Below are 18,484 nucleotides of genomic sequence, written 5' to 3'. Positions count from 1 at the left end.
AAGGCTTCTTACTCATTATGTAGTTAATAACAAAAGATATACTACGTGTTTTTGGCTGTGAGATGTAGTTTGGACGAAGTTGTCGGCGATTATTCCTATAGTAAAGTCATGCAATGTGAAAGTCCCTATCGCCGATCCATCTTGCAGTGTAAACAAAGCAGCGACGAAACGCTAGCCCAGATAGTCATGCAGTATGAAAACATCTGTGACATGACTACTTTGAAAATCATGCAGTCTGAACTCGACATTAGTCCCTTTATTAATCCGGGGTCACCACAGCGGAATGAACCGCCAACTTATCCTGCAAGTTTTTACACAGCGTATGCCCTTCCAGCCACAACCCATCTCTGGAAAACATCCACACACACATTCACACACACACACTCATACACTACGGACAATTTAGCCTACCCAATTCACTGTATCTCATTCATTTGTAAGATATTTATATTTATTCGTTTGCTTTTTTAAATTAACTTAAATCTACCAAACATTGTTTTTTTAGTTTAGTTCATCCAAAAATGTCAATTACCCCATGATTTACTCACCCTTAAGACATTCTAGGTAAATATGACCTTGTTCTTTTAGTTAAATGAGAGTTGTGTTAAAAATTATCTTGGGTTTTCCGGATCTACAATAGCAGCGCTCGGCTGTTTTTATCAACAGTCCAAAAGAAGTCCAATAAAGCAAAACCATCCATTGTAAAAATGGGTGGAATAAAGGTCTCCTGTAGCAAATACATACGCTTTTGTAAGAAATTTGTCCATATTTAAAACTTTTAAACGAGTGGAGGCCATCATCTAATTCTCATTTTTTAAGATCGATTTTTTACGTATTTTCAAAAAGAACCTAGTTCATATGAATTCATAAAATTCTTTAGTATAAAAATGTATGATTTATAAAGGGAGGCATGTCTCCAAACCACACCCCTCATTAGGGAATGAGTAAATCATACTAAAATGTACAAATGAGATCATATAAATTAGCCACTAAGTCAAAAAGTTACAAACTGTTGTGTTGGATTGTGTTGGAAAACTAGTTTAGGGTCTAATCTTGTCCTGTTTTTGGTTTGTTTAGATGTGTTTGCTCCATGTTACGTTCATATTTCAGTTGAACTGCATTAGAGATTTGAAGCGGACAGAAGCTTGTCGTTTCAGAAGTCTTAGACTTCTTAATTCAGCTGAACTACACCAGCACAGCAATCACACTAGAGTTTGTGCTAATAACACCTAAATCTGCCAAGTGTGAACACACCCTTAAACACAGTTTGAACTGATTCATGGAAACACATCAGGCCAGGAAACCTAATGGCACTCTTCATGTCTCTGACATTTTAATCGGTGATGGTCTCATTCTTGCCAATTGAGAGACAAGGAGTCTAATGAGTTAAAGAAATTGTGAGTCAATGGCAAATGAAATGCACATGAAATCATCACAGTTTGCTTAATATTGTTATACCTACAACAAAATCACTCTGTGCTTGTACATTCCACAACCCTAGACTGTAAAAATAAGCAGCAATCAGCACATAAATGAAAGATTTTGGCAGACTCAATTCAGATATCCACTGCGAGTAATTAACAAGTGCCAAGTAAAATCAACCTGCCAAAAAAAAAAAAAAAAAAAAACAGTGGCACTGAATCAACTGATTTGTTTTTGTTTTTCCCCAGTGAAAACATCCCTGTTTGTCTATTTCATCAGGTTCAAAGCACAAAACCATGCTGGAGGCACGAAATGGAGCAGGTCCCATTAAAGCGTACCCCAGACCCGGGTCCAAACTCAAAGTTCAGGCCACACAGCTGAACAAAGGCTCAGGCTTACAGAACAAGACGTTTCATTGCGAAATCTGTGATGTCCACGTCAACTCAGAAATCCAGCTTAAACAGGTATTCACTTGAGTTTCACTTGTTATGTTGCCACCCAAAGATGCTAATTAAATTTATGCACAAAACTGGAATATCACATTTAAGATTTGCGAATAATGCAACGTTTACATCCAATGAGTCGAATTTCTTTCTGATACACTGGCGCCAAATATCAAAAAAGAAAAATGGAAAAGCTCCTTTAGGCTTTTTCTTATATAATAAATTACTTGCACCTTAGTGACAATACACAATAAACATGTGATGGTGTTTAGAGGAGTTAAGTCCTGGACCCAATCCCAATTCTATTTTTGTACTCCAACCACCTCCCCTTACCCTTCACCATGGCCCTTACAACTGAGGGTTATGGGGAAGGGCTTCAAAATTTACACCTAAGAATTGGGACAGCATTACAGCACCTGCACACGTCATCATAAGCCATCGTGAGCTCTTGCTTCATATGAGATCAGACGATGGCGACTGCTGTAGTTATTCCAGTTGTGTTATTTTTTTGTTTTTTATCTTCAGGAGATCACTGAGGGCATATATCGTGTCATCATAACGATCTAGTGTAGCAATAAGATCGTAACTGTACTGTGCATTTACACAGTGGCCATGTTCATCTATATAAACACACAAAAACAACATTAACATTATTGCAGACTCTGTAAACAGCTCATTGACAGCCCCTAGACTTTTCTGACAGGGTGTACCAGTGTCATCGAGTGTCAGAATGTTGTGGGACTGCTATACAGGAGTTATTATTAAGAATTATTGATCAGGAATAGATCGCGAAATTTAGAGTTGTTTTTTTTTAAGCATGACGGTAAAACACGAACGCGGTTATGAATATATTAAAACATGTGTTTGTTTGTTGTAAAAATTCATAATAATGACAAAAATACTAATTTGTGGATCTCTGTACTTCCGGGTGCAGCTATGATTAGTGTATTCTGGGACATTTTTCTTACCTCTTGGTTTCAAGTGTGGTCCTGAAAAATCTTTGTTTGAAAGGGTGTATACCCCTTGCCCTTAACCCTACGCCTTCAAGCTAAAGAGAATTGGGACATCACTACCCTTTTACGGGCATGCGCTGAGGGGTAGAATTGGGATTAGGCCTTGGTCACACTGCACTTTTCATAGACTTCCATTCATACGCAAGCGAATGCAACAGACCAGAAATGCAAGCTCGTGTGACAAGTTTTGCAGTTCACTACATTGCAAAGTTCAAGCTTGTTGAACTCTGACCTGCAAAATCGCATCACGTGACTGCGTGAGAACAATCGAAGGTCAAAGCATGACCGCTCTGGACAGAAATTTTAAATATGGAGCAATCGCTCGCTCTAATCATCTTGTATAATCCTGCCCCTCTTTGCAGCAATGTATGACAGAATTTTGCATGCTTAAACTCTAGCGTGACCACTGCATTAGACGCTCTTTGGTAGCACAGACTCTCAAGAAAGTTCTGGAAGGGATATTTCTGAACCACTTTGATGAAGCACTTTTTTAAAGCATAGAATGAGCAAAACAACTTTTCGGATGTTTTACAATGTGGTCGGACAGCTAGTTTATCAATTAATACTGTCCATCACACCCATTTTTATCATCACATGATCTCTTATGCCACAGGTGTCAAACTCAGTTCCAAAAGGGCCGCAGCCCTGCACAGTTTAGTTCCAACCCTAATTAAACACACCTGATCAAACTAATTATGTCCTTCAGGCTTGTTTGAAACCTACAGCTAAGTGTGTTGGCGCAGGGTTGGAACTAAACTGTGCAGGGCTTCGGCCCTCCAGGGATTGCGTTTGACACCCCTGTCTTATAACAAAATCACATGACTTTTTTCATTCACATACTGGAATTTATTCTGTAAAAGTGTGTCTATTAGTAACTGCGTTTACTTACATCTATTTTTTTGCACAATTTTGATGATGACAAATATCCCTGGATGGAAATGCCAGGATGTGCATACATTTTGAAAATGCCTAAAAAAAAATCTGTGTGGGATAAACTTTTTATCCGATAAGAAAAAATGTGCATAAACTATGATGGAAATGTATTTATTGAATAAATTCTAGCATGCGCATCAAAAGGTCATGTGATTTTGCTTCAACAGATCATGTGATAACAACAATGGCGGAAAGTGACGGATATGTTTGGGTGGACAATGAGGTCCGAACATTTTTAAATGTGATACATAAGAAAGAAGTAATGTAATGTAATGTGTATTTAAATAGCGCATTTATTGTGTATGGCCATACACCAAAAGCGCTTCACAATCATGATGGGGGGTCTCTCCACACCAACATCAGTGTGTAGCATCCACTTGGATGATGCGACAGCAGCCACAGAACAACTCAACACACACCAGCTATTGGTGGAGTGGAGAGACAGAGATAGAGCCATTTCACTGGATGGGGATGAATGGGAGGCCATGATCTTAAGGACAGATTGAGGGACTTTGGCCAGGACACCGGAGTTACACCCCTACTCTTTACTAGAAGTGTCATAGGATTTTTAATGATTACAGAGACTCAGGACCTTGGTTTAACGTCTCATCCGAAAGACAACGCTCACTGGCAGAATAGTGTCCCCTTCACTTTTACTGGGGCATTAGGACTCGCACAGACCGCAGGTGGAGTACCACCTGCTGGCCTCTCTAACACCACTTCCAACAGCAACCTAGTTTTCCCATGTGGTTTTCCATCCTGGAAAACATCAGTGGAACGTGCAAATCTTTTAAGAAGTGTGAGCAGAGATGATCTCTTGCCTTCAAAAGCAAGATGACATGACTGCGCACATTGCGTTTTATCTCTGTGGCAACGGGCTTTATGCACAGCTCATGTTTTTTTTATTATGAACTTCCAGTGAAAGCTTTATGTGGATATTTTTATAAGGTTCCTTTTACAGCATCGATGTTGTAAAAGGAACCTATATAATTTTGAATTATATAATTTAAATGTAATCAGTAAAAAGACTTAAGCATGCATTTGCTTGTTAAAGCGTAAAAAGAGACGAAAAACCCGTTTAAATGCAGGCGCCGTCATTATCAGCAGGCTTGCACAGAAACTCTATTGAAAATTCTGGGGTAAAATAAATTACCATAAAAATATGCTTTAATGCAGTGCTTCTTATTTGGTCTGCTGGTCCCACTTTATACTGCATCTCAGCCAGGCAGTGAAGATCGCTGTTTTTTAAAAAGAAATCAGATCTTAAACGCAGTGATTTTGTATTTGATGACAATTAACCTGAAGCCCTGGGGCTGGTTGACTGAAATTTAAACTCTGTGTGCAAAAACCCCATTAAGTTATTATATATGAAAAAGGGCCTTTTCCTAACAGGGCATCTTCCATTTTTCTTTTGAAATTTGGAGCCAGTTTATCAGGAAGATTTTGTTCTCTTGGACTTGTTGGATGAAAACAGTACTTAATTCGCAAATGTTTGATGCAATATTCCAGTTTGGCCCATAAAATTAAATCACATCTTTGGATGGAAACATGGCTATAGTTTATGCACATACTCTTTATTAATAATTAAAAAGTTTATCTAACTGCGCTATGTGCATACATTTTTTTTGCACGTTTTCAAACTTTTTGCACATCTTTGCAATTTAATTTTATTTTATTTAATGCAATATTTCAAAATGCACATAAACAAAGGTGGAAGGAAACATAGCTACTGTAATGTTTGCCTGCTTTTTGCATGATCATTATTTATGCAGTTTACAACAAAACATAATGCATGCGGTGATAAATAATGGAAGTGTTGATGTGATTCTGTTACTTGATCTTTACCATTTGCATTCTGAAGAGTTGTGCTTCCTGTTATGCAGTTTAGGCTTTAATAACTGGCACTGAATTAGGTCATACATGCGTATGGATCACTAATGTAAGGTGTTTTGTTCGCAGCACATCTCCAGCAGGCGGCACAAGGACAGAGTGGCAGGCAAACCCACCAAACCCAAATACAGCCCATACAACAAACAGCAGCGCAGCTCCAGCTCTCTGGCAGTAATGCATTATTTATGCTCTTTATAATCAAGCGCTTTCATCAAGTGTTGCTCGCATCTCAAGTAGCAGTGCTGTGAGGAGTTTGTTCCACACTTTCTAGCCTCTTTGGGATGCTAATGCATCACAAGGGTTTAATGCTCACTCGGCAGTTTTCAAATTATATGCAAAATATGTTTGAAACAACTTACCATTTGTAGTCCAGCTGGCCCTTCACTAAGCTCCGCCTCCTGTGATTACTGCTGCTCAGTTCAAACGAGCATTACACGGAGTTGCAGAGGATTTGCTTTAATTACTTTATTTCATTTGACAAAATAAAAAAAAATACAAGTTATTATATTTTATATTCTCTAGTTATTTGCATATTTTATACTGTATCATTTTTGTAAATTACCTTTGAGTACTTGGATTGGTAAATAATTGTAATAAATTAACACTAAACAAATAATAATAATCATTTATTTATAATGAATATTTTAATAATAATATTCATTCATTCATTCATTCATTCATTTTCTTGTCAGCTTAGTGCTTTTATTAATCCGGGGTCGCCACAGCAGAATGAACCGCCAACTTAAACAGCAAGTTTTTACGCAGCGGATGCCCTTCCAGCCGCAAGCCATTTCTGGGAAGCATCCACGCACACACACATTCATACACTAGGGATAATTTAGCTTACCCAATTCACCTGTACCGCATGTCTTTGGACTGTGGGGAAAACCGGAGCACCTGGAGGAAACCCACGCGAAAGCAGGGAGAACATGCAAACTCCACACAGAAACACCAACTGAGCCGAGGTTCGAACCAGCGACCTTCTGTTATGAGGCGACAGCACTACCTTCTGCGCCACTGCCTCGCCCTAATAATATTAGTATTCACAATAATATTAATAGTAGTTGTATATGTTTTATTATTTACAATATGTTATTCTTAAAATATTTTCATTAGTAAATATTCATTGCTGGTTCGAGTCCCGGCTGGGCAGTTGGCATTCCTGTGTGGAGTTTGCATGTTCTCCTCAGGCTCCAGTTTCCCCCACAGTGCAAAGACATGCGGTATAGGTGAATTAAGTAAACTAAATCGGCCATAGTGTATGAGTGCGAATGGCTGTGTATGGGTGTTTCCCAGTACTGGGTTGCGGCTGAAAGGGCATCTGCTTTGTAAAACATATGCTGGATAAGTTGGCAGTTCACTCCTGATGAATAAAGTGGTGACTCCTGATGAATAAAGGGACTAAATCTAATGAAAATGAATGAATAATAAGAATATTTATAATAATATTTATAATAATAAAAATGTTAACAGTTATTAATTTTTATTACAGATAAGAAAGGGGATTGTTGTCATTAGAAAATAATATATTTATAAAATGTATTGGTATATAAATGGTATTCTTATTCTTTCTCTTCTACTAATTATTATTAAAAATGGTCTTATACTTTTGTTCTTCATCATATTTTTATTATTATTTATAAATATTAAATTAATAAAGGTATTAGTATAATTTTTTAATAAAATTATTTTTATCATCAGTAAAGTAAAAAAAGTTCTTATTAAATTCTTATTTAATTTAATTTACTTAACTTAATTTCTTTTTATTATTATTTTTTAGTATCATTTTTATCAGTATCTTTTTTTATTAAAATGATTTTTATCATCAGTAAAGTATAAAAATATTTAAAAATGTCTTATTAAATTCTTAAACTAATAAATGTATTAGTATCATTTTTTTTACCATTAGTAAAGTATAAAAATATAAAAAATATTAAAAATGGTCTTCTTACATTCTTGTTCTTCATCATCTTTTTTTTTTATCATTTTCAGTATCATTTTATCAGTATCTTTTTTTATTAAAATGAGTTTTTATCATCAGTAAAGGATAAAAATATTTTAAAATGTTTTATTAAATGCTTATTCTTCATCATCTATTTTTTATCATTTTCAGTATCATTTTATCAGTATCTTTTTTTTATTAAAATGAATTTTTATCATCAGTAAAGTATAAAAATATAAAAAAATGTTTTATTAAATGCTTATTCTTCATCATCTTTTTATTATAATTTCAAAGTAATAAACTAATAAATGTATTAGTATCATTTTTTATTAAATTGTATTTTTTATCATCAGTAAAGTATAAAAATATACATATACTAAAATAGTCTCATTCTCATTCTTCATCATATTCATCATCATTTTTTTAAATATTAAACTTATGAATGTACTATGATCATTTTTTATCAAAAATGTTAGTTTTTTTTTATTAGTTTTATAATTTTTTTTCTTTTTTGTTTTTGCTCATAATTGACTATTATTAATATGCTTCTAATTGCAAATCTCTTTTTTTTTTTATTCATCACACTTCAGAAGTGCACGGTGTATGCAGACTGCATGGTTAATAACATCAGACTCCTGTAATTAAATATCACTCTAGGCCTTATAATCACTGTCTCTTCAATTAATTACACAGCCCTAATTTCTTTATTGACATGGACACCGTTCTTCCTCCTCCATCGAGTGATTCAGTGTTTTTCTTTTTCCTCCAGGCCAAACTCGCCCTGCAGAATGACTTGGTGAAGCCCATTTCACCAGCCTTCCTCCCGTCACCCTTCTCTACGACCACAGTCCCGTCCATCTCTCTCCACCCTCGCCCCAACACCTCCATCTTCCAGACGGCTTCACTTCCGCACTCGTTTCTCCGTGCCGCTCCCGGACCCATTCGACCCACTACCGGCTCCATCCTCTTTGCGCCTTACTGAGCGGCTGGATATTGAAACAGTGGTGTATTTATTGAAACTTTATCCTCAACTGTCCTCACCATCACGAAAACCCAATAAGGATATCGTCTTCGTGAGGACTTTTGCATTTAAAAATTAAAAAAAAAAAAATCAACAAAAAAAATGGTTCCACTTTAAGTTAAATGACCTTAACTACCGTGTGCTTAGATTTAAGTTCATAAGTTGGTACAACCCTGCTGAAAAAAAACAGCTTTAACCAGCCTGGGCTGGTTTTAGCTGGTTGACCAGAAGTGCGTTTGCGAAACCATCGGTAGCCAACTAAGGTCGCAAGTTCTGTTATTACTTACATAGTTTGTTGATTGGGCATTTCCCAAATCCATCGTTCCAACGAACATTTGCAAACTTGCATGCTTGCAACCACACCTCTTGAGCTGAAAATAGAAGCATAGTTCCTGGTTGTGTTCTATTTCCAGTTATCCCCCCTATGCCCTATTCATATCGAACCTCCCAACATTTAAACTTGGAGTGATTTAAAAATTAAAACTTTAAAGTCATCTCTCTTAGATGCTTTCCAAGTATTTTTACCGTTCACTTTTAGCAATCTTTATTTTGACAATTGCGTTAATTTGTGTTAATAATTTGCGTATGCAAACCTGAGGAGATTTCTTCGCATGAAAGACCCTTAAATTCAATTAAATATGAAAAAAATGTTTAGACAAAATGATGGACAGGGAACTGAACTAAGCAACATAACAGTTCATTAATGAAGAAGTAGGATGTCCCAAAACTTACATACTCTCTGTTACACACTCAAAAGTATTTTGGGATGTTGTATAAGTAGCAAGATTGGGACGTCACGCAATCATTAATGTTTAATGATCTTACTTACAATCCCCTGCTGCTAAAGAATATTTGAATAAACCTGATTAAAAATGGGGCATTTATACCATTAAGCTACAGCGAGTCATATTTATCAATGTACTGCCTTTATATCCATGCTGTCGTTTTTGTCTCGCTTGTGTTTTAGCATTCAGCAGGCATGATGTCATGAGATGTCAACATGATGTCAGATTGACGTTGTACCCCAACACCGTGGGGATGTTGTATTTTGTATGGAAATGAAAAGCAGGTTGAGGTCAGAACTAAAAGTCAGGCCGACGTCAATGTCCAACGTCCAACCTTAAATCAACCAAATATCTAATGATGTTACAGTTTGACATTGTGTGGACGTTACCACTATGACGTCTATCAGATGTTGGATTTTGGTTGCTACACCCGATGAATAAATGTCAGTATTTGGACTCAATATGATGCTGGGTTTAAGTAACAGTAATAACAGTAGTAATGTGCATGGATCAGTTTTAACCAATGGCTGTTTTAAGTAGGTGTACAACAACTAGAGGTCGCGTTAACCGAATATTTTCCGTCATTGACGGATTCTTTTCAGCAATGACGGAAAGGTGATCCGTCATTTTGACTTATTATGCTGAGGGTGATCTATTGTAATTTGTAGCTAACTGTAATTCCCACTCCTGTCCAGCTGATGGCGATTATCCTTGTTTTGTGTCCTCTATGTCACCGCTGCGCTGCATACAGTTGCAAAAATCTCACAACAGCCGAGTGTGAGAAGTTTCTTTAAACGGACAAATAGATGTGATATTAATAATAAAGGGGAACAAAGAGAAAGGGATGCTGTGGACGATGAAGAAAAAACAGACAAAAATCCTCAGCACCGACAGCTGTCACGAAACAACCCAGCGGCAGCAAGGAGGTCAGATGGTTTGGAGTGCGTTGTGAGCACTACCGAACGTAGAGGGGTGCAGAAGGAGCGCATGCTGTAGTATTTTTTGAAGGATCGGGAAATCCCACATTCAGAGAATCCAGCAAACTTGGTTCTGATCACAGCCTTAGGAGGAATGTTTCCTAACTACAAAACGCTGGCTGAAGTGGCGCTAGTCGACTTTCCGAGGCAAAGACACAGAATTTAATGACAACTGCCTCTGCATCAGTCTCCCTTGATGCGTTTGATTACGCACAGGCAAGCACCCAGTTCAGGTCAACGCAGGAGGAAGATATGAGTTAAGGCAGATAGGACTTATTGTTCATTTGTCAAATAAATAAATGAATAATTTAGCCTATATGCTCATCATGCGAGTTGATTATTAAAATATGAATGAAAAAAGTGGGTAGAAAGTCTGCAAATTAAATAACGATCAATAATAGGTTATGACGGGAATTTTACAACCCTCTCCATCAAAATGACAGACAATGAGAAAGTCTAACGCGACCTCTGACAATTACCCTTGGTGCTTTTAGTGTTTAAAATATCCGTCCATGTTTCCATAACACATTAAGTACATTGCTTTTATTGTTTAATGTAGGGACATAGTTAAGGGCACGTGATATAAAGTGGAACCAAAAAAAAAATAGTTGAACTGCTTCCTGAAAGACTTGAATTATCGTGGTCTTCCTTTTCAACTCAATTCAACTCAACCAACCATGGACAAGCACACGTCTTGAGGCGTTGTCGGAAACAATCCCAGATCTCACCGTAGGTGTTCAGTCAGAGGCTTGATGTTGTCAGGGAGCCTGTGATGCAGTTTTTTGGCCCGTGTGCTGTCTTGTATCGTGTAGTCAATAAGCTCAATCACCAGTACTTCAGTCCACTTTTTTCCCCCTTTTCTCTAACTGGAAACGCAGCGTTTTTCTTCTCCATGTGTGTTCGGCATCCTCCATTTTTTTTGTCATATAAATAAATTCAACCCGTTTTCATCACAAATCAAACTCTATTTTTATTTTGTGCGTGTAATAGGAAATTGTGGGCCTTTCACCTCTCTGTGATTTCCTTATTCGTCATGAGACTGGCAGATCTCTGACGATGCAATAATGTATAGATGGTTAAATATTGATATTCTCCATAGTGTATTTAATGTTTACCTACCAGGTTGCAATACTAGTTGTGTTTTATGAGCTGGGGGAGGCACTAAGAGGACTAGGTACATTATTTTTAGAGAACAAGAAAGAACAATTTCCATTCACTGAGAACTTCTTTATTTGACTGTGGAATTTCATAGTCCATAGTATATATAAATCTATGTATGTATGTATGAGAGTCTGTACATAAAGAAACTACATTTTCAATAAAATAATATATTTAATTCATGACTTCTTCATGAATTGATACTGTATGTTTCTTTTAGTCGTAATTCAATGTTTAGCTTTATAATTATGAATCATATTTTCAAACACCGTTTTTTTTTAATGATGCTGTTTCTACTGTATGTTTTGAGTTGGTTCATTGGTGCAGGAGGTTTGTTTGTTTAAATTGATTAAATCTTTCAGTGTTGTGTAATTTAATTATTGTTTTAAATGGTTTTTCATAGTCTCAAGTCTTTTTCTGTATATGTTCATCTCCTAGAAGAATGACTGATATAATTAACATGATCGTATCTCAGTTCTCTGTTTGCACAGCAAATTAATGAATCGAGAAATAATGCAGTCACGCTTTTATGCATTAGTATTAAAATCAGGAATGTGATTAGTCAGTGTGCCTTTTGCGGGCTTTAAAAGTCTAATGCTTTTTTACTGGTAATTATTCATCCTTCTTTCATTACAAATGATTATTTCATCATCTTGAGTTCAAAAATTGCTTGTGGACTCAAGAAAGCCTTTGTTTCCTGGTATTATCAATGTTAGAAATTTAATAGTTCTCTTTTTCATTTTGTTAGATATTTGTAATTTTTTAGACTCTCAAACTATTTTTTTATTTGGAGCTGTGTCACGTAGATTTGCAATTTCCATTTGTGAATCAATTTAGTCAAATTAGTTATTTTACTTGAAGAGCTAGTTCTGTGCATACTCAAGTAATGTCGTTGTGGTTACGGTTGCCTCGTTGTTTGTGTTTGGAGCTTTGTCGCATAGATTCGCAAGTTCCATTTGTGAATAAATTGACTCAAATTAACTGAGTCAAATTAATGGTTTTACTTTGAGAACTTTACTTTGAGGGCCATGAAACCCCCTCGTTTCAGCAGGGTGTTTTCACACCTCTACTTTGGAAAAAGTCAGAAAAGTGGGCGTGTCCAGCTCTGTTTAGGGGGGAGTGTCGGAGGAAGAAAAGCGGCTTGGTATGGGAGTGTCTATTTGGGTGCGCTGAATTTCAGAGTCAAAACACACAACCACAGCGGACAATGTGACTGTGTTTACATGGACATCTGTAGTCGAATTATTAGCCAAATTATTAAATGGTGGACTTTAACTGCAGTTTGGCTCTTTCATTCAGGGAATTCATTAATGTCCCTCCCGACAAACGTGATATTTGATTCGAGGCGCTGCTCTAAGCGTGTATTTTTCATGCAATGTTTGATACCGCACGGCGAATGAGAGAAAAAAAAAACTCAGCATTTCCCGGAAACTTAGATACACACGGCAGGTAGCGTCAGAAAGCCGCGTGTGTTATTCCAGTCACAAAATCCAACACGAGGTTATAGTTTGGTTGTAACTGTTAGTGCTATTGCACTCGGTGCAATAGTTTATTTGATACGAATAAAATACGAACTGAATAAACAAAGAGCACTGGTCGCTCACTTACCAAATCTGTAGAGACAGGACAATCACCAGCAACTAGAGCCGCGTCTTTATTTAGAGGAGACTACAATCTGGATCTCAGCGTTTGCAGATGAGAACAGCTCTCAGGTAAACAATAATCCTCCTTAGACACGTAAGTTATTGTTGTCGTGCGTCGCGTACACTGTTAATCCACACGTGAGTCTGCGGTCTCACAGAGACAAAATGAAAACGAAACTTAACTGCAGCAAACTATAAAAGCAACACTTCACGCTTGTTTTGCCAACACAACGTGGCGTCTTTGCCGTCTACACTGTGACAGTAATGAATATTAATGAAGTTGCACAATAGAGCGCGCTGATTGGTTTGAACCAAGCCTTACTCATGCATTAATGTATCACACTGTAAGACGTAATAAGACTCACTCTGGCACAGACGTCCAGTCTGCACGCTGGAATACAACGCTATTATGTCATGACCGTGACGCAGCTTCAAAAATTCGTTTCAAACAGGAAGTACGAATTTGCTTGAAATAACGCAAAAACAACCAATTTACACTTTTTAGTGAAATATAGGTGTCCTAATAGTGTTTTTAGCAGTGTGGGACACATATACGACTGTCAACAGCTCAAAAAATGTGTTTTGGTGTTTCGTGACCCTTTAAGGTTTTTCCCTCTAGATTATTTCCCAGCATATTTTATCATTGTATTTTTGTTTACTTATTTTTTAAAGTGCATTAGCTGCAATGAAAAACCACATTATAAATGTGTTTTTTAACTTTTTTACTTGTTCTCTAGTGTAGAGTCAAAGACTAAACGCTCCTATGTAGTGTCTGCATTAAAATTAAACCTACAAAAGTGTTTTACAGACATTGAAACCATATTAAAAACATGCAATGTGTCCTTTTTTAATGTCAAAATTAAATGAAATTTCAAAATATGAAAAAAAGTTACATTTCAAATAAAATAACATAATAAAATATTTGCTAATCATAGTGGTCATGCAAAATATATAAAAGTATTTATAAAGCCGGCAACACCAAAGCTCCAAAAATAAACATTTATTATAAAGCTTTGTGTTCGCCTTTTTAAGTGAAGAAATTAGTATTTTTGGAGCTTTGGTGTTGCCGTCTTTATGAATATTTTTGCTCTTTTTGTTGTTTGGCTGAGCACCCATTTAGATTAATATGTGTGCTTTTATTTGTTTTGTCATGCTAAGAATATATGAATATTATGTATTATAAAAAATTCTTGGATTAAGGTCTGCTGACTGTAGAGATCGATTGAGTACAGTGAACCTATTTTCCTGTTCAAGAAACTAGTCTGAGATGATTCACGCTTTATAACATGGTGCATTATCCTGCTGGAAGTAGCCATCAGAATATGGGTACACTGTGGTCATAAAGGGAAAGACATGGTCAGCAACAATACTCAGGTAGGCTGTGGCATGGACACGATGTTCAGTTGGTTCTAATGGGCCCAAAGTATGACTTAAAAATATCCCCCACACCATTACACCACCACTAGCAGCCTAAACCATTGATACAAGGCATGATGGATCCATGCTTTCTTATTGGTGACGCCAAATTCTGACCCTATCATGCGAATGTTGCAGCAGAAATTGAGACTCATCAGACCAGGCAATGTTTTTCAAATTTTTCTATTGTCCAATTTTGGTGACCCTGTGTAAATTGTAGCCTCAGTTTCCTATTCTTAGCTGACAGGAGTGGCACCAGTGTGCTCTTCTGCTGCTGTAGCCCATCCGCCTCCAGATTCAACATGTTCAGTGCTATTCTGCAGGCCTCGGTTGTAACGAGTGGTTATTTTTAGTTACTGTTGCCTTTCTATCAGCTACAACCAGTCTGACCATTCTCCTCTGACCTCTAGCATCAACAAAGCATTTGCGCCCACAGAACTTCCACTCACTGGATATTTTCTCTTTTTAAGCCCATTCTCTGTAAACACTAGAGATTGTTGTGCATGAAAATCCCAGTAGATCAGCAGTTTCTGAAATCAGCCTGTCTGGCACCAACAACCATGCCACGTTTAAAGACACTTAAATCCCCTTTCTTTCCCATTCTGATGCTCTGTTTGAACTGTGCAGATTGTCTTGACCATGCCTAAATCCATTGAGTTGCTGCCATGTGATAGGCTGATAGAAATTTGCATTAACGAGCTGTTGGACAGGTGTACCTAATAAATTGACCGGTGAGTATATATTATCTTCTGCATGAAAGTTTTGGTATTTGAATTATTGCTAAACTGAATGACATTTTAGTCGATGTGTTCAGTAGAGTAAATCAAATGCTATCAATTCTTTTCTTTTTTTATGCAAATTCATATAAATTTGTTTGATCCCATTTGTGCATTTTATTATGATTTTCTCCTCTCCTAATGAGGGTGATTGGTAAGGATTGATGCCATGAATACTTTTAATTAAAATTGTAAGAATTTGTAAGAATTAGGTACTTTTTTGACAATACATGCATAGCTATTGAACATGTCACCATTTTTCTCAGTAAACATTTATAAAAGTGTCATTGACTTGAAATTTTCTCCAGATGCTGGTATCAACCAAAGAAATCTATATACGCAGAGTAAACAAATGTAGTTTACAAATTAAGTTATGCATAATAAAATTAAATGATGCAGGGAAATAGTATTGAACACACGAAAAAAGGGAGGTGTAGCAAGGCAGTGAAAGCCCAGACAGCAGCTGAAATCAAGCTGTAGAATGGCCCAGCCAATCCCCTGACCTGAATCCAATAGAAAATACAAAATTCGCGGTGGCGCACTAGGTAGTGCTGTCGCCTCACAGCTAGAAAGTAGCTGGTTCGAGCATCAGCTGTTGGCATTTCTGTGTGAAGTTTCCCCCATAGTCTAAAGACATGTGGTACAGGTGAATTGGGTAGGCTAAATTGTCCTTAGTGTATAAGTGTGAATGAGTGTGTATGAATGTTTCCCAGAGATAGGTTGCAGCTGGAAGGGCATCCGCTGTGTAAAACATATGCTGGAAAAGTTGGCGATTCATTCCACTGTGGCGACCCCAGATTAATAAAGGGACTAAGCCAAAAAGAAAATGAATGAATGAAAAAAAACACACCTGAGCAGTGCATGTGACTTTGTTTTCCATATGAGAGGAGTCTTTAATCTGTCATCATTAAAAAAGCCTAGTGGTTTAGTTCTTTCTCCTCATGTCATTCCGTTGTTATTACACATTATTTTATTTTTATGTATGTATTATTTTGTTTTTTGTTTTTTCCAAAATCTGGTTCAATCCCATGTCAACAGCTCCTTTAGAAATATTATTCCCAGGAAAAAACATGACGGGTTCAATTTCCCTCACTGTGAAAGAGTTACATTTCCTCTTGAGATCAGCTTGCTAGCTAAATCAAACATCAGATTTGACTGACACACTATCTAATCATCATTCTTTGCTTAGAAAAATTTAAATGTTCACAAATACGAAACGGGAAATACTCCATTCAGTTTAAAATTAAAACAAATATTACACTTTTATTGATGATTGAGAAGTCCTTTTCAAGTCGACATTGAGAAAACATTTGTGTGTCAAGCACATGTGTCAATGCTATTTGTGTTTGTTGTGGCATTTCGATTCAGCAGTTTGCTATTTCTGCCATATTGTGTCTTCATTTGTCATCATAATTTGCCTGTGATTATGCATGTAATGACAAGTGCAATAAGTGGCGGATCAGGACGTGTGATTGCTGCTATAACGCCATTGGCCTTCACCTCTGCTTTTCACAGGGATTGTGATATTAATGCCGGCTGACAGATGTCCGGCTCTCAGAGAGACGCTCAATCCTTCTGACAGACTCCTTCAAACCCTGGGATGAGGCGGTCAAAAACAACAGTTCAGCGGGTACAAAACACCCCCTGCCCTGCAGCACTGTCACCCTTGGCATTAATAAAATGAAGGTGCTACATTCCTTCTACAGGACTTTTAGAGATGTAAGTCTTGGGTTCAATTTCACGATGGCTTAAAGAAAAGACAGTCTCAGTTTACCAGGGGAAGAAAGCGGCCATGCAGCAGACAAACCCACAAGAAATTACTTTGAGAATAGATTCCTCTTCTTTCTCATTTTTGCTTCTAACATTTCATTCTGTGCTTTACTTTAGGACTTACCTGCAGTAGATCTGTCCAAGTCTGGAGACCTGTAGCTGGCAGATATTCACTCTCAGAAGTGAGTATTCATATGGGGATTTTTTGTCTATGGGGATTAGAAAAATCAGTTCTGTGATTTCGCAAATTGCACATAAGATACAGTCAATCGCATTATAATCAACTACCTCAAGACATGTCGATTTATATTTGCATCAAAATGTTTGAAAGCATTAAAAGTGTCCAAGAAGATGTCCAAAATCTTTACACGCATTGACCCAGAGACTGTTAAGATATATGTCACTGATGAGATGACAGCCATTTACTGTATGATGACTAAAATGGCCTTAAACACCCAGCAGGCACAAGACGTCAACACGACACCAGATTGACGTTGTACCTTTCTTGGGGTCATTGCATTTTGTTTGAAAATGAAAAAGACTTCAGAACCCAACATTCAACCTAAAATCAACCAAATATCAATGTCTAATGACGTTACAGCTTGATGTTGTGGACGTTACGACTATGAAGTCTATCAGTTATCAGGTTTAGGTTGCCTTAATAAATGTCAGTATTTGACGTCTATATGACGTTGGTTTAAGATGTTGGCTCAATGATGGATTTTGATCACTTTCCAACACAACCTAAATCAACCAAATATCAACGTCATTTCATGTCTTTTTTTCACGCCCTAAATCTAACCTAATATTCATGTATTATGACGTTGTGTGCCTACTGAGTAATCACTAAATGCACTACAGAATGTTACTTTTACAGACATCCACAAATTATGTGTACATTTTTACAGCATACAACTCGCTACTACTCTTGAGTACTTTTGATGGGCTACTTTTTAATCTTACTTTGAGTAATACAACATTTTTTCTACTTGCACTAGATTTTTAGACTAGTAATAGTACTTTTACTTAAGTAGGAATTTTTAGTACTCTTTCCACCACTGGAGACCACTTACAATGTCATTTGTATATATATATATATATATACAGTTGAAGTCAGAATTATTAGCCCCCATGAATTAATAGACTGCTTGTTTATTTTTTTCCTCAATTTACTGTATGTTTAACAGAGAGAAGATTTTTTTCGACACATTTCTAAACATAATAGTTGTAATAACTCATCTCTAATAATATATTTATTTTCTCTTTACCATGATGACAGTAAAATAATATTTTAC

At 36.7% G+C, this 18,484-nt stretch overlaps 1 protein-coding gene and 1 long non-coding RNA gene across 20 annotated transcripts in view; one reads left to right on the top strand and one right to left on the bottom strand.

Annotated features, from left to right (window-relative positions):
- Nucleotides 1-11,961, top strand: part of znf385b (zinc finger protein 385B) — a 300,195-nt gene extending 288,234 nt beyond the window's left edge. For 11 of the 19 annotated variants that reach the window (XM_073911674.1, XM_073911668.1, XM_073911669.1 and 8 more), the window contains 3 exons: nt 1,702-1,886; nt 5,771-5,872; nt 8,413-11,961. In XM_073911674.1, coding sequence (XP_073767775.1) covers nt 1,702-1,886; nt 5,771-5,872; nt 8,413-8,625 — 500 coding nt within the window. In that variant the 3' untranslated portion in view covers nt 8,626-11,961. Of the gene's footprint in view, nt 1-1,701; nt 3,492-3,621; nt 5,873-8,412 lie in introns of those variants that run through there. The other 8 variants (XR_012384883.1, XR_012384884.1, XR_012384882.1 and 5 more) reach the window with 3 other exon arrangements.
- LOC141376191 (uncharacterized) lies at nt 11,316-16,236 on the bottom strand. Its single transcript, XR_012385601.1, has 2 exons — nt 13,825-16,236; nt 11,316-12,377 (listed from the first exon to the last, which is right to left on the bottom strand). It is a non-coding gene; the product is annotated as an uncharacterized lncRNA (long non-coding RNA).
- Between the last annotated feature and the right edge of the window lie 2,248 nt (nt 16,237-18,484).

This window comes from Danio rerio, chromosome 9, assembly GCF_049306965.1.
Source record: "Danio rerio strain Tuebingen ecotype United States chromosome 9, GRCz12tu, whole genome shotgun sequence".
NCBI lineage: Eukaryota > Metazoa > Chordata > Actinopteri > Cypriniformes > Danionidae > Danio > Danio rerio.
This window is presented reverse-complemented; position numbering and strand designations above follow the sequence as displayed.